General features: G+C 34.4%; 4 protein-coding genes across 4 annotated transcripts in view; 2 read left to right on the top strand and 2 right to left on the bottom strand.

Annotated features, from left to right (window-relative positions):
- LOC121115291 (histone-lysine N-methyltransferase SETD7) overlaps nucleotides 1-21,044 on the top strand; it is a 57,398-nt gene that overhangs the window by 10,587 nt on the left and 25,767 nt on the right. The window lies entirely within an intron of this gene.
- LOC121115389 (uncharacterized) lies at nucleotides 4,778-15,237 on the bottom strand. The gene is made up of 11 exons (XM_040709609.2): nucleotides 14,996-15,237; nucleotides 14,724-14,924; nucleotides 13,787-13,940; nucleotides 13,340-13,715; nucleotides 12,722-12,924; nucleotides 12,392-12,525; nucleotides 7,551-7,719; nucleotides 7,374-7,495; nucleotides 7,207-7,317; nucleotides 6,277-6,373; nucleotides 4,778-5,033 (listed from the first exon to the last, which is right to left on the bottom strand). The coding sequence occupies exons 1-11, from the start codon at nucleotides 15,026-15,028 to the stop codon at nucleotides 4,843-4,845; spliced, it is 1,791 nt and encodes a 596-aa protein (XP_040565543.1). The 5' UTR covers nucleotides 15,029-15,237; the 3' UTR covers nucleotides 4,778-4,842.
- On the top strand, nucleotides 15,222-18,243 carry LOC121115286 (uncharacterized). The gene is made up of 2 exons (XM_040709503.2): nucleotides 15,222-16,278; nucleotides 16,338-18,243. Exons 1-2 carry the CDS (start codon nucleotides 16,009-16,011, stop codon nucleotides 18,054-18,056), a joined length of 1,989 nt encoding a protein of 662 aa, XP_040565437.1. The 5' UTR covers nucleotides 15,222-16,008; the 3' UTR covers nucleotides 18,057-18,243.
- Nucleotides 18,178-20,767, bottom strand: LOC121115285 (uncharacterized). The gene is made up of 6 exons (XM_040709502.2): nucleotides 20,626-20,767; nucleotides 20,262-20,571; nucleotides 19,280-20,191; nucleotides 18,870-19,217; nucleotides 18,514-18,813; nucleotides 18,178-18,450 (listed from the first exon to the last, which is right to left on the bottom strand). Exons 1-6 carry the CDS (start codon nucleotides 20,682-20,684, stop codon nucleotides 18,259-18,261), a joined length of 2,121 nt encoding a protein of 706 aa, XP_040565436.1. The 5' UTR covers nucleotides 20,685-20,767; the 3' UTR covers nucleotides 18,178-18,258.

Consider the following 21,044-nt stretch of genomic DNA (forward strand, 5'->3'; position numbering starts at 1 on the left):
GCTATGGGATGAAGGAAATAAACACAAACCCCATTCCGTATCTATTGATGATATAAATATAGATAGAAACTACTCCGATATCCATCCTCAATTCTACTCCGAGTACAACAAGGACTTACTCTACTAAAAACCCTCAGTGTCATTTTCTGTCTTTTACGCACAAGTGATTACTGTATACTTATATGTTTTCTCTTCAAGAATAATCTGAATAATAATAACAGATTTGAAAAGTTACAAAGACCTTTTCAGATGGGAAATTCAGAATGATCATATATAGTGGTACACATTTTTTTTATTTTGAATTTGTGAAGAGTAAAATTAAAACAAGAGGTTTTGTGAAGTCCTTTATTTAACAAAACCATTTGAAAATAGTGCTTGGCACAACTTTTATTCATTATGTGAGCCCTCATCACTAATAATTGCCTCAATAGGATGCATAAATACCTTGCAGACCTTGATTATGTAGTCAGACTCGAGCTTGGTCCATTCCTTTTTGGCGGAAGTTTAGAGACTGGGCACTCCCGTGAGGAGTAGCACACACCCTCTCCTCCAGACGCCCCTAGATAGAGTAGTCAAAGGGGTTCCGCTCTAGAGAGGAGGGTAGTCCCACTTTTTGAGGTCCTAAAAGTCCATAAGGTTGTATCTCAGGAGGCCCTGAGTCTTAGCGGGGAGATGACACGGAGCTCAGTCTTTAGTGGGAGAAAAAGTTGTCCCCGAACATTTCTCTGGCCCAAGGTATCACTTACTTATACAGAAGTTCGATGTAAGCATCTGCATTGAACCACTCCTTCATCTCCACAAAAATGGGAGGACAGACTTCGCATGTTCTTGCCACTGGATTTTTTGTTTAGAAGACATGTCTCACTGAAGCTGAGACATTGCCTGGATGTTCAGCTGTTATGTAGCGGCTGTTCTGCTTATTCACAGTGGCATCAACGGTGAAAATTATTTGAAGAAAAAAGAGAAAAACTTTACCCAAATGTTTGTTGGCCTTGAGAAAATTTAGAATCTTCTTTGATCTTTCCAACCATCTTAGCTTGCTCTATCCAGAGATAAGATGTCCTGTTGTTCTACTCTGTGATTTGGTACCAATGTCACTCCGGATTGAAAATAATAAAATGGGTACCACTAGATAAGATCAACCCTGTATATTATTATATCAATCTATGATTATGGTATCTCCCTATCTTTCAAGCGAAAAAAAAAAGATGAAAAAAGGTCCAAAAACAATTGTTAATCCACAAAATCTTCCCAACTATGAAATTATTCTTCAAAAATTGCAGATAATTGTTTACAACCAAACAAAAACTTACTCTAATTCAACCAATCAACATTCAGAATACTGATATCCTGGGAAAAATATTTAAAACATCGATAGCTGACGTTATTTAACAAAAAGTAAGTGAGTTAACACCATAAGTCAAAAGCTATAATATTTCAAATACTTAAGAAAGTGTTTTGCCTACATAATTTAGAACTCAATGGCACAAGCCATCAACCTCGATAATTGCCTTCAAACGGGTCCTTTTCATCATGATTTTGTCAATTTATTTCCATAGTGCATTGACGGATCCTTCAGAGCATTGGTATTGGTTTGGAGCTTGCAGCAGGCCCAGTTCTCAGTAGTTCAGCGGTATGACTTGACGGAATAATGTGTGTGACATACATGGTTTTGTCCCAAAAGGACATATGATCATCAAGACGGGGGTGGGTCACATTGACATTGTGATTAAGGTCACCATATTTCTACATATTTCCACGCCAATCTGTTTGAGAGTGCCTCGTGCGGAGGAGTTTGACAATTTTTGTATGACATTTTCACTTTCTCTTTTCTCAGTGATTGCAATGGATTCAAATCCATTGCTGTTTGTCCAATTTTGAGGCGTGGGGAAATTTTTAAAATTGAATAACGTAAATGGCTAGTTATAGCCATTTTAATAATGGGGAAATACTTATTGAACACCGGGTATGTAACTGCTAATGCAGATTTATTTATGTTAATGTTAATCGAATGTATATTGTATAAACATGATATAATCCATTAGAGAAACTCCTAAATTTATATGTCATCACTGATTTGTCAATAAATGAACTATTTTATCACAATTTATGTTTACAATCCATACCGCTAGGAAGGATTACTATATTTTTTGCAAGAGACGTGCCATTTGCAATAAGAGGATTGCATCACTTTTTTATGAGTATACAGGGTTGCTTTTTTAAACATTCGTATACTAAATTTACAATTAGTCAAATCTGAATGAGCCAATTGATAAATTTTAGTAATGCATTTTGAGGATTTCTGTATGGAAAAGTATATATACAATGGTTATGAAACAGGACAACTCTTGGCCTCAGCCTCGTATCGTTTCTTCTGGGTTTTTGTCCCAAGATGGAGCAATATGGACTAAGAGGTTATTTTTTCTTTTGGTTCTGGAAACTTCATTGACCTTCTTCTCAACTATTATTTACATGAAAAAACCAGAGGATTCAGATCTAATTAAGAGGGTTCTTGTCTCAGAAGTATTTAATTTCATTTTTACAGTGTATTTTCAAAGTGGTTCTCCATTCTATTAGAAGCAAAACATCTTGATTTGAAAATACTTTACAGACGCATGACAATATGAAATAGTCGTTTGTTATTCCACAAGTTGGATTTTAGAAAAATGCTGTTTAAAGAGCGTCATGGCGCTAAAGGTCAAAAATATTGCTAACAGAACCATCTCTTCAGCCATAAGAACCTACATAAAAAAATTCAGCAAAATCCAAGTACAATTACAGAAAATGACATTTGAACATGAATGACGAATTTCCACTCGCTCACTCCAAGTAGTTGGGTTTCTCCAAGACCACTGTCTACGCCGTCAGCAAGTTCGAAACTTTGGAAAAAGTAGGACTCTGTCAAAAACCCCAAACTGGACCCGATGGATTTAAAGAAAACATGCCTGATATTCACTATGATCGGAACACACTTTAGCAAGAATAAATAAATGTTAAATATCAGAAAAACACTTAAATGAAACATTTATTAGCTTAATTAATGGAATAATGACATTTCGTGAATTAATTATTATTTAAATATTCATGGGTGAAAATAGGGAGTGCGATGGATTTCACTACTGCTCATCTTATCCATCGGTTTAAAATTGGTTTGGGTGTGATTTACGAACAAACACAGACATTTACTTATTTAATATATAGATAATAAAACATTTTTTTTTTTTTTTTTTTTTTTTTTTGACGATCTATACCAAACTTTTCTTTTGGACAGAATTTAGTATAATTCATAACGGTCTCAGACCGGTTTAGTATTTTCAGACCGAAATCCAACCCTACTACATATCAAATTAATTAATATTTTATTCATGCTAAAAATTTATTTATGTACTTTTGTATGCTGGACTTCACATTTGAAAAATAAAACATATTTAGATAATATTGTGTTGCTATTTCGTTATATGTCAGAGTCCGTTATGACTGAATATGGGAGTTGCCAAAATCATTATTAAATGTGATTCATTCCTCAGTTTATTCCCACGAGGAAATATCATTCCTGTGGAACCATATAAACCAACATACTGTGATCATTCGTTGAATCATGACATTTATCATTTTAGTTGATGTATATTCTTGGTTCTATTTTTTGGAACATTAATTTTGTACCTAAATAACCTTTTCGAATATATTTACGTACATGGTATATAAAATTTGCAAGGTTATTTAAAAACGTGTAAATTGAAGATTGATGACCAAATTTGTCAATTTATATACAGTGAGGGTGTATTAAATTTAACGTCATCTAACTAAACAAATTATGTGTAGAGATTTATGTAAACTCCCGAGGGGTCCATTGAAATCTGAACACTTATTAATTCATTAATTAAGTAACGTTGAGTAATTGAAATTAATTCATATTTCGATATATTAAAGCATATACAATTAATTACAAATAAAACAAACCTCTCTAGTTTACGTACCAGTCGAGAAAATGACACTCGAACGTGATCAACAAATTTCCATTGGCACACTCCAAGTAGTTGGGGGTCTCCAGGACCACCGTCTACGCCGTCAATATGTCGGAAACGCTGGAGAGGAAGAAGGATTCAGTAAATAAGGGGAAACTGGACACAGATGATTTAAAGAAAAGAGAACAGGCCAATTAAAATTTTCAAATTATTTTCCAAAATATTTTAATATCTGGATATTTTTTCAAAAAAATCCAATCAGCGTCAAGTTAAAATTTGCCATTCTATATATTCAGGCAGTTCATAGGATTATATTTTGGAAAGGGCTTGGTTTTTGAAACTTTTTTGAAAAAAAAAAATCAAAAATTAATTTTTTTTGATAAAAGTTCAAATATTACATTTTTTCAAAAATCCACAAGCATTAGCAAAAAATTTAATTTTTTTTTCAAAAATCCACAAGCACTAGCAAAAAATTTAATTTTTTTTTTTAGCAAAAAATTTAATTTTTGTCAAATTTATTGGAAAAAATCAAAAATCTGAAACGATATACAGAAATTAAATTTTTCCGAAAAAAAAATAATTTTGAAAAATTTAACATTACAAATAAAATTTATGAAAAAAAAATTTCAAAAAATTCGAGTAAACTTTTTGAAAAAAAAATCAAATATTAAATTTTCTAATAAAAAACAAAAATTCCTTAATTTGGGGGAGGGCTGCAGCCCCTAGCTCATCCCATGCGGACACCCCTAATATTCACTATGATCTGAACACACTTTAGCAAGAATAAATAAACGATTAAATACCATAGAAAACACTTTTAATGAAACATTTATTAGCTTAATATATGGAGTAAGGACATTTCGTGAATTAATTATTATTATTCCAACAAGGTGGTGGAAGGGATTTCACTACTGCTCTTCTTATCCATCGGTTTAAAATTAGGAACAAAACCATCTTCATTATCAAGACTATAGAGCCATCTATCCTTTTCGACACTGTCCCATACCTCTTCACTCCTAGATATAAATTCAACGTTCAACCCATCCACGTTAACGGGAATATTGTACTCTGAAACAGTTACAGTTATTATAATTGTGGAGCAAACATAAAATAACTCATAATTCCCAACCTCCTCAATATAGACACTTAATCAAGCCCCGCTATTAATATATGTAAATATATATAATTTTTTATAAAAAAGTCATTTGGAATTACTTAGATGACAATCATCAATTTTACTCCGATTTCAACAAGGACTTTCACTTATTATTCACGACAAATCCTCAGTGTCACTTTCCGTTTTGACACACAGTTGATTACTTTATACTTATTATTCTCTTTTCAAGAATAAAATAATAAGGATAACAGCTTTGGAAAATTAAAAAAAAAAAAACCTTTCAGGCTGCAACTAAAAAAACTCTTTGATTATCATACTTTTTTCACCTATTCTAATATTATCTTCTTATTTATTAGGGGCCTGGGATAAAGCTAGTTTGAGCATGTGCGGGGCCTGAGCCGGATCATTTTTTTTTTTTCAACTGACCATATTTTCATAATAAGAATATTTACGAATGACGCTTTTTTGTAAATGTTATGTATATTTATTAATTACTTTTTTTTAAAGAATATTCTTTAAATTACCTTTTTCTTAAGGGCCTAAAACCCCAATCCCCAACAAGGTTTTTATTTTTTATTTTAAACTATAATTTTTTTTTGGTTTGTAGAAAAGAAAATTTATTTTCTCAAAAAAATATGTTCTTATAGCAAAATATAAGCCACCAAATACATGCAGTATGATGTTCAATCATTTGTTTGGACAAATAGCGAAGGTCAATAATCAGTTTATTATGGCTTATTTTAACTTTAAAACATCCATTTTCTTAAATGTTCCCTTAATTGGTGGGACGGAGTTGCACTGTTTAAATAAAAATTATAGTATTACTATCTGACCCAGGAATTTTCTTTGAAGTCCATATACATTAAGTATATTTCCTTCTCTAGGAACGACCGAGACGCGAACCAATGTATATTGATTTCAAAAGAATAATTACTCCTGAGCGTGCTATCCATTGAGCTACGTCGTTCCCTATAAACTTTCATAGGAACTACCTTACTTCAAGCCTACGCATATTGAGATCAAGAGAATAATTTCTCATAAGTGCATTGTCGATTGAGCTACGGTACTTCATTGTCTATATGTATTTTTTTTTTTGGCCGAGGTGTATTCATTACTTTTTTGTGTGGGTGTTAATAAATGCGTGTTTGATGTTACCAAAACTTAAAATTACGAGTAAATTAATATTAAACTTACCGATAATATTATTCTCTTCTTCTTCATCCTCATCTCCAACAAAGTCAAAAACATTTTGGTTATCCGTACTTTTGGTCTTTCCAGCCACTACTCGCGGCTATAAGAATAATTTACTATTATTATTATACATTACTTAAAAAAGGAAATTATTAGAATTTATCTCTGAGGATCCCGTTTTTTCCCCAAGACTTTACTCCTACACGAAATTCCAAAGAAAATAAATATTTCTTTGGAGATCTCGCATTTAGTCATTTTATTATATAAGTTCCATTACAGAATGGTACAGAATTAGAGCTCCATTAACTTTAACGTTATCAGATTAAGAGTATTGTATTTAAATACTACGACACCAAGATAGGGCCACGGCCCACCCTCCTGTAAATGAAGTGCAAGAAGTTGTAAAGGTAATTTAGAACACCTTGTACCTCCCTATTCACTTGATCCTTATCCCTTGGGTTAGGGTAGGGTCAAGAGGGAGGCCCATGCAGCAAACCTCTTACTAAAATCTTTTCTCGTACAAAATAACAATAATTTGAGTTGTGAATCTAAGTATCTTCTTTCGTAACACTGCCTTTTTTTTAAACATTCTGTGTAACCTTGGCCTCTCAAGATTTAATAGTATTGTTCCATTAACATTCATAATCTTCCAACAATATTTTATTCAAATCGATCTGTAACTTATTCTGTAATCCTACTTACAAACAAACTAACTAACAAACCGAGGGGGAAAACATAACTTCGTTGACGAGGTTAAAAACAAAAAAAAAATCCTTAAATATAGAATAAGTTACTTAAATTCACAGTATTTGCAATTTACTATCTCATCCTGGAATTTAGCAGGATCCCGAAATTTAAAAATGGTTTTCCCAGGATTTTGCATAAGGACAATCATAGGGGAAATTAGGAGCCCTAATTATGTAGTCATAGTACCTGAGAGTCCCAAGGTGAAGGGCGTGAGTATTCAAACATGTTTGCATTAGGTGCATAGTTTTCTTCCTTGATCAAAGAGGCAAAGTAATGCTTTGGAGCCACCAATGTGATCTGTTTGGAGTATAATTTAAAAGAAATGTAATTTAAAACAACTTCTTATCTCTTACCCTCAGAGATTTATCCCCCAATCCTTGAAACCCATTCATATGAATGAGAGCATTTCTCTGATCGTTTGACTCTGTGAAACGAACGTAACCAACAACTGCATCCGCTTCTTTGTCCTGAATCACTGAATATAGGTCGTATTTTAAGATTAACAAACATTATAAGAGTCTCATGCTTACGTTTAGAAAGTTCATAGGACTCGAAGCGTGTGGCGAAAGTTTTCTTAAATTGATCCTCTGTGACATCGTTCGTTAACTCTGAGACCCAAATGGAAAATTCTTTGTTCTTCCCACCGTCGTATTGTTCCATGACCTTTGCACTCGCTGGACATAGTTGATATTGAACAGGCTGATGAAAAATAGTAACATGTCATAGGTGGATATTTTTTACATAAATATAAAAGTGTGGATTTGAACATTAGATTAAGATAAAAAGGATTCAAAATACTATTACACACGAAAAAACAAAAAGGCAGGGTTTCTATAACTGTGAGCCACGGCGGTTTAAAACATCCCCAAGTAAATGATGCAAAATGACTGTTATTTTAGAGAAAGGAAAACCAAAAAAAAAAGTTCAATGGTTTTGCTTAAATAATTAATTCATCAAAATCGTTTCCGAAACAATAGCGGTTATTTCCCATTTACCATCCATTTCTTGGTGTTTTACAATTACGAAAAACTCCAGAGAGAAAAATTATTTCCTCGGAAATATCGAATAGTATTATAAGGTTTCATTACGTAACACTATTCAACCAAATTTTCACAATTTATTTTGTTTTTTTTGCCTTTGGATTAAAGTTGTGCGTTTCTCATGGTTTTTACTTCGAAAAAATTTGAAAATAATTTTTATAGTCCAAATTATATGGTTTTATGGCTTACAGAGTGAGTTTTGAGGAAAAAAAATTTACACCTTCACAATTTGAGTTATTTTTTCCCTTCAAAGATCTACATAAAAAAAATTGTAATTTTTTATATTTATATTTCCAGATTCAATACACATTTAAATTGTTTATGTATATTTTTAAGAATCGTAGAAAATGCGTTGTATGTACAAAAAATTGACCCTCTCTTTAAAAATCTAATAAATTCCTCATTTTTGAGCACAATCATAGAGACCAAAGTTAGCCGCAAAGCCATGGCAAACAACTTCTTAATGATAAAATAAAAGATATTACTAGTGATTTAAGATTTGTAGTTTGAAAAAAAATATTTCTGTAAATTTATTAAGCTGTCAAGGCGTATTGATTGTATATAATCTATAGGTCTCAAAAGCAGACATTATGGATTAAAAAGGTCATTTTCATGATTATCGAGATAAAAACAATCAGAAAACTACCATCTTAATCCAATAGCAAATATATGTTGACTAGTAGTATAATTCATTCAATGAAAATTTGAATACATATTAAAGATTCACTTTTAACGATATATTTTAGAGTGGCAATAATGTGGATCAACAAAAAATTATGATCAAGTACGAAGCACCTACCGAGTAAGTGTAGTAAGTGTTCAGATTTCAATGGCCCACCTGGTATAACAAATAAGCCAATGAATATTTAGTTAGTATTGGATCTTTCAAAAAAATACGCGTAAGACCAGGTTCGCAACTTATTTTTTCTTTTAAAACATAAAATAAATTTTCTAAATTTAACTATATTTATTAGTTACTATCCTATTCCGTAATTTTCCGGTATCTCAGAATTTAAAAATTGGTTTTCCAGGATTTCCCTGAGAAACCTCTCATTGGCGTAAGTCTTTCTGCCCTCCCTCCCTAAAATAATTTGGTGTATTTATTCTGTTGAGACCTCTTAGTGATTTTTTTCCCCCTGGTTCGGTCTTGAGGGATTTTTAAAAAAAAGATTTGTAACGGTTTTTTTGGTCCAGACTTCGATCCCAGACTGTATACAGAAATTTAATCGCATTTAAATCGAGGATCGATTTTGTCAGTCTCAATATATAGACCAATTTTCTTCTCCATCCTGACTTATGAGTTCAGGGTGTCCGCAGGATTATATATAAATAAATATTTACTAGCAAAGTCTTACCGAGGAGGGAGCGGAAAATCACATTGACAATGGTCAATATTATTTTTTCTTAATGTTTAAACCTCTTGGACGCGGGCGAGCATTATAATATATGTATTATAATGAATTTTAAAGAATAATTGTGTTATACATATACTTTCTAGTAACAGACCAACATATGTGCATCAAAAGAATTGTATAAACGTGAATTCGATCTTTTATTTTTGTCAAAAAATAGACAAATTGAAATCTGTTAAGAATATTTTAAATTTGTTTTTTGTTTTTTAAATTTAAAGTCAATTTTGCAATGTTTGCAAAAATGAATCTGTTATTGAGCTATTTTTTCGGAGACATTATTTTCCATAACTTTTTGTTTTTGCAAGTATGTAAAAAATCATGGTAGGTTTGTGTTCCTCTTTATAATTCCAATATCTTCTATTTTCTACTTTTTTTTGCAAAATTTTTTTTGGTTTCAATATTCAATTTGGCAATTTTTTGACAAAAATAAAGATGGACTTTTCATATAGACAATTTTTGATGCATATATTATTAGTATGTTACTTGAAGTTTATAAAAAAAATAATAATTTCATGATACATATATTATAATCCTTGTCCACGCCGAAGGAATCTTAACATTAAGAAAGAATAACATTGACCATTGTCAATGTGATTTCCCGCTCCCTCCTTGGCCCAAGTAACCCCAGGTAATCCTTTCTTTGTAATTATTTAATACCGGAATGTGTCACAGGAGGGGCACCCCATGGATGATTTGGAAATTTAGCCAATTTATGTGGTGATTGTAAAGAACATGAAACGTTTATCCAAAAAAATTAAGGTCATTTCATATTTGAGAAAAAAAAGGATAAGTCCTTTATTGAAAAAAAAAAGTATAAGAAGATTTTGATAATAAAATAAAGCCTTACTTTCTATTAAAAAAACGTTATCCCATAATTATTACTTAAAATTGTTTGAAAAAAAAAGGCAGCTCAAAAATATTTAATTGTGTACAAAGAAAAAAGAGAGAGAAAGGACCCCCTCATTACTTCTGAAAATTACCCCCCATATAAAGATATAAATTTTTGAAAGAGGATTCCATAAAAATTGGTCCAAATCAGTTTAACTATATTGCTCAATCAGGAACCATAATATCCAGTGATTAAAAAAAATATGATAATGGAAGAGTCTTTTTGAAGTTGCAATCTGAAAATGCATTTTTTATCTTCCAAGCCTGTTATAATTATTATTACTTTACTCTTCAAGAGGGCACATCTAATTACAGAGTAATCACTGGTGTATGAAAGACGAAGAGTAACGCTGGGGATTTGTTGCGGAGTTATAATTATAAGTCCTTGTGTGACTTGGAGTAGAATTGAAGATTGTCATTAGTGGGGACATTTCAGCCTAGCGGCGTCCCAAGTCAAATATTTTTTGCTTTGTATATAAAAAAAATTGGCAAGGAGGAATAATTTTTACACGAAAATAAGAGTAAATATATATAAAATTTTGTGGACGACCCTAATTTGTGTTTATTTCATTAATATCATCTGCTAGCAGCAAATTTAATGTAACGTCTTGACAGCTAAACTGCCCTTCTCTTAACATTCTTCAAATTCTAAGGGTTGACACGTTCAATTTCGTTTCTTTTTTTTTACATACCGGCATTTCATATGATTTCCATCACTGATCATATTAATATTTATTAAAAATATATATAATATTATTATTTTTAAATTACTATTATATACAGATCTTGGAAAAATAATTAGATATTTATTGTGCAATTAATTATTTGAAAAATGAATTAAACGAAAAAGTAGGATCTACAAAACAAAAAAAAAACCTTTTGAACAAAGTTGATAAGGCTGTGAAGTCAAATATTCAAAGTTATTTGCTTAAAAATCTTGCATTTTTTTTTCAAAAAAAATGAATATTATTATTTCTAATACTACTCTGGTCCAAATTCCCCGTAATTCAGTAGAAGAGGTAGACCATTCTAGAGTGTTATAATTTGAATTAATTCGGCCCAACTTCATTCTAGACCGGTTTCATTGTAAAATTCGCCCTACAAAAAAAATCGGTCTTGATGGACTATACCATGTAATTTTTTTTGGATTTTTAGAAAAGAGGAAGGAGGAAAAAATATGTACGAAATTTTGTTAGAAAGGGAATTATAGGTCAACGGCAGAGTTTGAAATTTGCTATAGGTGAACCATTTTGTAATTACAGTCAAACCTGTTTAAAGCGGTCAGGTAAGGGACATTGAGAAAGCAACCGCTTACTGCAGGTGACCACTTAAACCAGGTTTCTTATTGTAGAATTATAAATTTGAAAACTGGATATGGTGACACGCATAAAACAGGAGACTGTATTTACAAAACAAGTGTATAAAATATACATGTTTACATAGTGGTGTGTCAGTCCTTATTTATTTGGTCCAGTCTAGCCCATTCTTAGGGCCAGTCCGTCGGACTATCAGTACTGATGGAAAGTTTTAGGACTGAACTACTGCAGTCTTCATTCCTAAATAAGGACTTACACATCACTGTTCATATGATAAATCCTGAGTGTCAGGGGAGGATTGCCTATGATCCACGGTCTGAAAAACCACCAAACTGAGGGGAAAATCCGGTCACAGACCGAGTTTCAACACTAGTATTTATTGTTAAATTCGAAAGGAATTAAATAACCTAAGATAGTACACCCTTTGCCTTCCACTTCAATACAAAGTGGGAACCTTCGAATGACAAAAACTACACAATATAATAGTAGAGATCACCCTTCTCTCTCTCTCTTATACACACACTCTTGGACACGACTCATACTACGTCCATTAGAAATTACCTTTAATCTTATCTATCACTCTGCAAAATAATAATATACTTTTATTAAAAGGAAGATATGGAAATTAAAAAAATATATATAAATATGTCAATCTAGAGCATAATGCGATATAATTTTCGAGATACAATATGACAACGATTTGAATAAATAATCATCGAACTACTTTGCTCAAAGATTCAATTTTAGCATTATTCCACCACATTGATGCCTCCATGGATTCCCAAAGCTCTTCAGAAGCCCATACTGTTTCTTTATTCATTTTCTCATAATTGAGGGCCTCAGTATGATCTAGAAGAATAAATAAATAAAGATTATGCTCGGAGCAATAACCTGGATGCACTTCTTTATAATAAAAAAAAATGATTTTAAAAATTTGAATTTTCTCGTGCAAAAACAAAGTGTTTTTTTAGTGCTTTATTTACTCTTAAGACATGAAGGTTTTTTTTCTTTTCTTTTAAAAACATTTGTTTTGTTTGGTCCTTACTAATGATCTCTGAAGAGTCTCCCTCGGTTATACTCTTTGACTTGGGCTTAATAGGCTTAGTTTCAGTAACTGTCGTAATAACTGCTGTCGAGGCGGAAGTGACAGTTCTTTGTTGATCCTTTTGTTGTTGTGCCGCATAGTCAGCTGCAGCCTTTGCAGCAGCGGCCGTTTGATCCACTTCCATTTGTCCGGATTCATCGTGTCTAAAAATGGGAGACTTATTTAGAAAGAGAGTTTGAAGAACCATCAAGTTAAGTGAATCGAATAAATATCGTAGAAGAAGAGTGTGTTATATGTTTTACATAATTTATTCAAATAAATACTCGAAATTAGAAATAATTATAATGAACAAATAATGATACTAAAAAACAACTTAAGAAACTTTCATAAATAATTAGTTAAAAGTTTATGCATTTTTATATTCAAAGAGTCCTTCATTAACATTTTGGATGGAATTAGCCCAAACCAGAGACTTTTCATGATACGATGTATTTAGGTTTCGCAATCAATAGGGAAAGGACAAAGGATTTTTTTCATGTTGTCTTCTAACTAACTCGCACTGTTTAGTTGGAATATGTTATCAAAATATATAACTATAAGTATATGTATGCTCCTTACCCGTAATATGCCGACTGATCATAATATTGTTGAGAGTACTGACTCCAAGCAGCATAGTGTGACCAATATTGATTATAGTTCTGCCAGTATTGTTGAGATGCATAATCGTTTGCCGATGAAGTGGGAGCAGTACCATTGGGGGCAACTGCATTGATAGAAGCAGCAATTGAAGCAGCTAATTGTGATGTTGCTGGTTGCTGTTGTTGACTGGCGAGAGCAGCTTGCTTGGCCTTTGGAATCGCTAAGCTCACTTTGATTGGCTTTGCCCCTAGTCCAGATACGCCCATCATGGATATCAAAGCCGATTGCTGTTCCTGCTCATTACCAAAACGAATAAATCCATAGCCTTTGCTAAATCCAGATTGATCCAGTACCACTACAGGTAATAAAGTGAGTAGTTGATTAGGTAATCCATGGGTAAGTAAAAGAAAAGGATATAAATCCTACCTTTGGCAGATTTAATGGATTGGAATCTACTAGAAAAAAATTTGAAAAGTGTGAGGTCATCAACGTCAGGGGTTAGATCCCCAACCCAAATGGATGAATCCTTTTCACCAGGCATCAATCGAGTGCTATTATGATTAAGTTTGAATCTAACTGGCTGTAATATAAACAAAAAACAAAAACAGTGTGATGGATAAGACAAATTTATCGTTTCTTAGTATTCGTCACTTTACCTTTTGGTATCAACAACAACAACAACAACACAAGAACTAAGGAGGTCATTTAAAGCCCCACATTTGAAAGAGGGGTACCATTCCTGATGATTAAAAGAAAATGCATCCCTTTAATATCATTTTGTACTATACTCGTAAGAAGTAAGTATGATAATATAATTAGAAATAACACCTCAAAATTCAACAACTACATAGTAACTGCTTCCCTGATCTTAATTACTAATTAAATAATTCCCTAATCTCCCCCTCTTTAAAAAGAAGAAGAAAAACTCAAAACGGCTTGTTAAAAGAAATGAAACTTTCAAAAAATCCGGAATGAATGACTCTACATAAGAAATCAAGAGCGTTGTTTGATTTCTAAGGAGAGTAATTTGATCTGATTCCTTCTTTTTCTGCAATGATTGAAAGTAGGATGTTTACGTATGTTTGCACTAATGATTCAGTAAGGAGATGGATCAGGGACATAATCAACGAATGTATGGAAAAGGGAAGTAAAGGACCTCCTTTTGGATCTGACACAGGGCTACAATAATGAGAACTACTTGTTCTAAGAATAGTAGAATTGGAAATACAAGGAAGTAAAGACCAAAGTGACGAATACGAGGAGTAGCGGGTGTGTGCGTGTGTGAGAGAGAGAAGGGCACTGCAGACTAGACTACTGCGTCCTGCGTCTATAACAATAGGATTCTCCTTCAGGAGCAACTTACCGGCGTGGAATTGGGGATGATTTTACCATTGAGCTTATGCATGGCCATAAGTGCACAGGAATCATCTTCGAAATTGATAAACCCGTAGGAGGCAGGTACACCCGTAAATTTGTTTTTGATGACTTTGATGGAAATTATTTTATCTTCTCCCATGAGGGCCAAGGAGTTGCGAATAAACTCCTCGTCCATGTAAGGCTCCAACTAACGGGGGGAAAGAGATAAGAATCATAAAATCCGCCAACATAAGGGTCCATCCCTCGACTAGTACTTACTCCACCGATCCATAAGGCTCCTTCACGGCTCATGATGATATATTTACTTTAGCTTGAGTAACTTCTAAGCGACTTTTTTCGGACCGAAGCAGAGAAGAGGAGAGGAGAAAAGAGGAGAGAAGAGAAGGAGAAAGAGAGAGAAACACTAGAGGAGAGGAGAGGAGAGGAGAGGAAAGAGAGCTAGAAGAGAAGAGCAGCTACAACTTCTACTAGCATACTATTCCTAATACTATTACTCACTCACTCTGCCAGCTAGCTAGCTAGAAACATACACACATAAAAAAGAGCAAAAAAAGACTCCATTATTCCACTCGTTTCAGTAGCCAGGAAGGGAGGGAAACACACACAAAAGGACAAAGCTACGGAAAGAGAGCATTCAACAAGGGAGGAAAGAAAATATCGAAAATCCTTTAAGCGATAAGAAGAAGAAAGAGGAAGAAACAGTTAAACCTCACATTAAAAGTTTCATATCTTTTATATAATATTATGTTGGTACATAATGCGTTCCAATACTATTCAAAGGACTTAAATGAATCTACTATGTGATTCATTATCGAAAATGTTGAGTGTACTTTAATGAAAGAGTTCACTACTCTGAGGGAGGACTGTCTAAGTGAGTGATGGAAAATCTGAAGTGAGGTGGTGTCGAAGGCGGGGCGGCGGTGGAGGGAGAAGGTGATTGTGAGATGACGTCATGAGTCGCTCTCTTTCTTTTTCTTTCCCCCCTACTTCCAGCAGGAGCACCAGGAGCAGCAGCAGCAGCAAAAGGAATGTTCAAATGACAAAATTCCAATGTAGTTTGTTATGTACGTCAACTGTCTACTCAAAGTCAAAGTCTCTCGCCCGCTTGAGGAGAAGTGAAGTGAAGTGAGTACGCTCGTTATGATGGAACGGGTCAGAAGAGACAAAGTTGTTGTGGATTTTGCAAGTTCCTGGGATGCAGGCGAGCGCAGCGGCGATAGAAAAAGCAGAGTAGGAAAGGGAAGCCACGGATTCATTCCTTCTGAGCCATCATGAGTAAGGCGCTCAAGCGGATCCTGGATGTCTCTTCCCGCGTCAAGACGGCTCTCCGCAATGGAGATCCCATTGTGGCTCTGGAGTCCACGATCCTCACGCATGGCATGCCCTATCCTGTCAATGTTGAAATGGCTCAACAGGTGGAAGAAATTATCCGCTCCAAAGGGGTTACTCCCGCCACTATTGGGATTTTAGGGGGCAAAGTCCGGGTTGGTCTTTCTGGAGAGGAAATAGAGATGTTGTCTAAGTGCAAATCCGGCCTCAAGGTAGATTCTAAACATGTAATCAAAGTCCTCTTACTCCTCGCAATGCCATTCATTTCCAGGTTTCTCGAAGGGATTTGCCCTACGTATTGAGTGATCCGCATGCTCATGGAGGAACAACGGTGTCTGCCACAAGCCTGCTAGCCCATTCCTGTGGTATCCATACCTTCGTGACTGGAGGTATCGGAGGGGTTCATAGGGGAGCAGAGGTCTCCATGGACATAAGTGCAGATCTCTTTGAACTTCAACAAACACCCATTACGGTTGTCTCTGCAGGGATTAAATCCATTTTGGACATTGAAAAAACACTTGAAGTGCTTGAAACATTGGGCGTTTGTGTTGTGACCTACGCCTCAAGTCCACAAACTTCTTTTCCTGCATTTTTTTCTCGTGAAAGTGGTTTTTTAGCTCCATACACTGTGGCTTCCGCTAGAAAAGTTGCTGAAATGATGAAAGTTCGAGATGATCTAAAATTAAATTCCGGCATGCTTGTAGGAGTTCCTATTCCTCTTGAGCATGAAGCACTTGATGCTGAAAAATCCATTTTGAACTCTGTCAAAGAGGCTGCGGAATTAGGGATCAAGGGTAGAGAAGTCACTCCCTTCGTTCTCTCCAAAGTAAGCCAATTAACGCAAGGGGATACTCTTAAAGCCAATTTAGCTTTAATTAAAAACAATGCAATCATTGGCTCCGAAATTGCTAAAGAATATTCCATTTTGTCTTCTAAAAGTACCGAAATGCCTTTAACACCCATACATACTCCTATTGTTGTGGGAGGTGCTGCCGTTGATCTCATAGCTCAATTTCTAGAGCCAAAATTACCTCTGGATGGTGCAACTCACAAAGGAAAAATTGATATGCATTTTGGAGGAGTGGGTCGAAACATAGCTCAGGGTCTAGCACAACTAAATCTGAGTCCAGTCTTTGTATCAAGCGTTGGTAAAGACAATTTGGGAGCATCCTTGAAGCAGGATCTTGAAGATGACACTCATGTATCCACGTTTGATAACAAATCAACTGCTACGTATTGCGTAATCACGAATGATAAAGGGGATGTGCAATCAGGGATCGGAGATATGAATGTTCATAATGATATAAGTCCTGAATTAATTAGAGAGCTGGACTTTAGCTCCTGTCCACTCGTTGTGATGGATGGAAATATACCTGTATCAACCATGAATGAGATTAAGAATAAGTGTCTTGAGTCTAATCCAGTCCTATTATTTGAGCCAACGGATGTTCATAAAGCTCATAAGCCATTCATTAATACTGAAAATATCTCTGCTATCACTTACATTAGTCCAAATGAAAGAGAACTTGAATGTATTCTCAAGGAGTATAACAATGAAACTGCTAGTCCGTGCAATCTTAAGGACAAGTTGAATAATTGTATTGATCTCTGTCAAGGCATATTAACCCATGTGGAAGTTATTATGGTAACACTGGCAGAAAATGGCATTTTACTTGTACGCAGAGGTTCTTCCAACGATCCTCTCCCATTATTTAACAACCCTAACGTTTTAAATCCAGGAAGCTTTCCGATATCTGCAAAACATTATCCCGTATTATCAGCACCAAGTCACATTTTGTCATCCTCTGGAGCTGGAGATTGTTTAATTGCAGGGTTTATGGCTTCAGTTTTGAAAAATAATCATCAGGATAAGGCTATCGGAGTGGGAATGCAGCTTGCAAGGCAATCTTTGGAGCAGGTTTGTGCTGTACCCAAAACATTTCAACATTTGGATTGGGATTATTCTGCCACTGGAACAAATTTGTTATAGATTTTAGACTCATTTGGATTAGGATGGTCATAATCCCTCTGTAGCTCAGTTATAGCTATTTTTACTGTTTGTGACTTAATTTTAGTGCATTGTAGAATGCATCTCAGCATTAATTGATTAGTTATTTCTATTTTTCTTTATATAGTTTTATCGTCAGTTTTATATAATAAATAAGTGATTGATTGAATCAACGAATACATGTTTATGAACTTTTAAGTATGTTCTGAAATTCTTCATCTGTTGTCAGTTCACCTTTGTTATCATATTCATTAAATTTGATCCAGTCGTCAGATATCGGTGATGATACAATGTCATCGTCAAAACCGAAGGAATCAACTATGCCCAATGACTTTGGAGCCAACTCTCTACAGAGTTCTCGATTTAACTCCAATATCTAAATAATTGAAATTTGAGTAAAATTATAAATATGAAGGATAATTATCTTATTATCTATTACTTCTTGACCGTTCTGTGGGGTGATAAGCCCTTTAATAATGTACCAAGACAAATTTCTTTCCACGACAGATAGTAAGTGTAAGTGAATGATTTGACGGAATATGGCCTCAATGCCCCTTTGATTTTCAGAAATACTTTTCAATTCATCAATTGAGGCCTCGCAAACTAATCTATCAGCGTATGACTTGGAAAATTCTTGAATTAGGTCCTGTTCTTTTAACATCCAAGTATTGTAAATACCCTTATCTCTTTGTATTTTTTGTCCAATCCCCTTCAAAAATCCAGGTAGTTTCTTGGTTATCTAAAATAAATACAGCTAGTAACTAATATCAGTAAATAAGTAATTATAAATTGTACTGTGGTTATCAAAACAGGTGCAGTCAATTTTGTTTTTAATTCCGAATATAGAGTATTTTCTTTTGATTTCAACAAGTATTCCAAATGCTCAATATTTTGAGCATCAAATGAGGTTGGAGTAGTTATGGAATGAGGTTTGAACAGACTCATGTGTTCTTTAGCAACCTTTTGCATAAGAACAGAATTATCTCCTTCGGCAGTCATTCCTGCGTGAGCAGATCCGAAATAGATTCCAAGCCGATTGACAGACAAATAGCCTTGTCCTCCACATCTTTCTCTACACACAGTTACAACTTTGTTGAGGTGCCATGCAGTTATGGGCTTGATGCCACAGCACATGGTAACAACCTACATAATATAATTAAAGATATAAAAGGTGAACAGATCATTAATTACAAAAGTAGAGAAACCTCTAAATGTTTTGACCCGTCTTTTGGTTGAAAGGCCCAACTGTTCTTCACTTTATTTAATCCGATAGATAGAGCAATTGTTGATGCTAAAAGAGGCATAAGTGCCCTTTGTTGTAATTGGTAGCATAAAATTGGAGTATCTGATTTCCCTGTTGGTCCCACAGTTAATCTTGTTGATGCATAACGAATGGCTATCGCTAAAGATACTTTAGCAGCAACCATGCACCCACTTGCAATACAAATCCTTCCACTCAGTAATTGATCTGCCATAGCCAAGAAACGTGCTCTACCCCTTTGTTTGATGTTGGATACAAATTCTCCTTTTTCATTTATATCACTGAACTTGTTCAATAAATTTGTACGAGGCACTCGAACATGTTCGAAACTAATCTTTGCATTATCCACACCATTAAGACCCATTTTATGACCCATATCCTCAACGGTTACACCAGGAATGGGGCCCAAATTATCATCTCTACATCTAACAAGAACTCCGTGTATTCCCTCATCAATTCCCTTTACCAAAAGCCTAGCGAAAACAACTACATGTTTAGCATGGCAAGCACCATTTGTTATCCAATATTTTTGAGCTAAAGTTGTGGGAGAGTGAACGATGATTTCATCCGTCTCTGGGTCATAAGTTGCTGTTGTTTCCATTTCGACCGCATTGTTTCCATAGCCCAACTCTGATAGACCAAAACAGCCCACATCTTTCAAGGTATCAATTCCTTTTAGTATATGATGATGCCTCTCCGTTCCCAGTTTCAAAACTGTTCCTCCAAAGAGATTAAATTGTACCGTCATTTTCGTACCCATAGCAGGATCTAAAACTGCCATTTCGTGAGCAGCGAATATCCTAAGTGGATTATGCACAAAGTCCATAACTGATATGAAACCTGCATCACAAATCGCCTAATGAAATAAATATATAAAAAATGACCAAATGATGGTCTGATATGAAATGAAAGAATATCAGATGTACTTGAAGTCTCTTCAATGCGAGTTCTCTCTCATCCTCGAGGCACATATTATAGCGTGGTTTGAAGAGATCCTTTTTAAGGAACGCTCTGAACTCATCCCTCATTTCATGATTGTCATGATCCAGAATTTTTTTTAACTCTTCAACTGGGAAATCCGGTTTTGGCCAGGCCTTACGAATCTCAGGAGGAGAAAGAGCTATGGAGGAGCGTATAATCGAGTCCAAAATTCTAGGTTTCTTGGATTCATGAGGTAAAGATTGAGCAGCTGGCTTGGCTTGATGATTTGGGCTGGAAGCCGTTCCGAGGGATCGACTTGAGCATAAGAAAATAAGTTTAAATACAGATAATGTACTATTGCATACGTACCTTAAAAGAATGGAATACACTCGAGGTGTCTTGGGAATCTTACTCAGAATTATTGTCATGTTGGGTATGAGACAGTACCTGGGATCATTTATTATAGACTATTCTATAGAATAGACACGATAAAGAAATTAGAAAAAAGAACTGTCAAACGTAGGATATGAAAAACACTCTTAACATATGCTCCGGCCACAATTGGACTTTTGGTCTATTGCAGTGATGTAATCAGCCCAATCTGCCAAACTTCTTAAATGCAAAAGAATTCAAAAGCAGTCTGTCAAATCGAAATTTGGATTAATAGAATCAACAACGAAAGATTTAAGTAGAAGTCATTAACTTATATATTTAGTATAATTATAGAAGATTAAAGGCATGAATAATGCAATGATGCAAAGAGCGAAAGGATGCAGATTATATAAGGA

The sequence above is a fragment of the Lepeophtheirus salmonis genome, chromosome 3 (genome assembly GCF_016086655.4).
Source record: "Lepeophtheirus salmonis chromosome 3, UVic_Lsal_1.4, whole genome shotgun sequence".
Classification (NCBI taxonomy): Eukaryota; Metazoa; Arthropoda; class Copepoda; order Siphonostomatoida; family Caligidae; genus Lepeophtheirus; species Lepeophtheirus salmonis.

Excerpts from the sequence above, each read along its gene's own strand:
- LOC121115286 (XM_040709503.2), top strand. The coding sequence starts at position 16,009 with ATGAGTAAGGCGCTCAAGCGGATCCTGGATGTCTCTTCCCGCGTCAAG. Across the intron at positions 16,279-16,337 it reads AGTGCAAATCCGGCCTCAAG|GTTTCTCGAAGGGATTTGCC; the intron begins GTAGATTCTAAA and ends ATTCATTTCCAG.
- LOC121115285 (XM_040709502.2), bottom strand. The coding sequence starts at position 20,684 with ATGACAATAATTCTGAGTAAGATTCCCAAGACACCTCGAGTGTATTCC. Across the intron at positions 20,192-20,261 it reads TCGCATTGAAGAGACTTCAA|GCGATTTGTGATGCAGGTTT; the intron begins GTACATCTGATA and ends TTATTTCATTAG. Across the intron at positions 18,814-18,869 it reads CACCTGTTTTGATAACCACA|ATAACCAAGAAACTACCTGG; the intron begins GTACAATTTATA and ends TATTTATTTTAG.
- LOC121115389 (XM_040709609.2), bottom strand. The coding sequence starts at position 15,028 with ATGAGCCGTGAAGGAGCCTTATGGATCGGTGGA. Across the intron at positions 13,716-13,786 it reads ATCCATTAAATCTGCCAAAG|TGGTACTGGATCAATCTGGA; the intron begins GTAGGATTTATA and ends TATTACCTGTAG. Across the intron at positions 7,318-7,373 it reads TGGGGGATAAATCTCTGAGG|ATCACATTGGTGGCTCCAAA; the intron begins GTAAGAGATAAG and ends TACTCCAAACAG.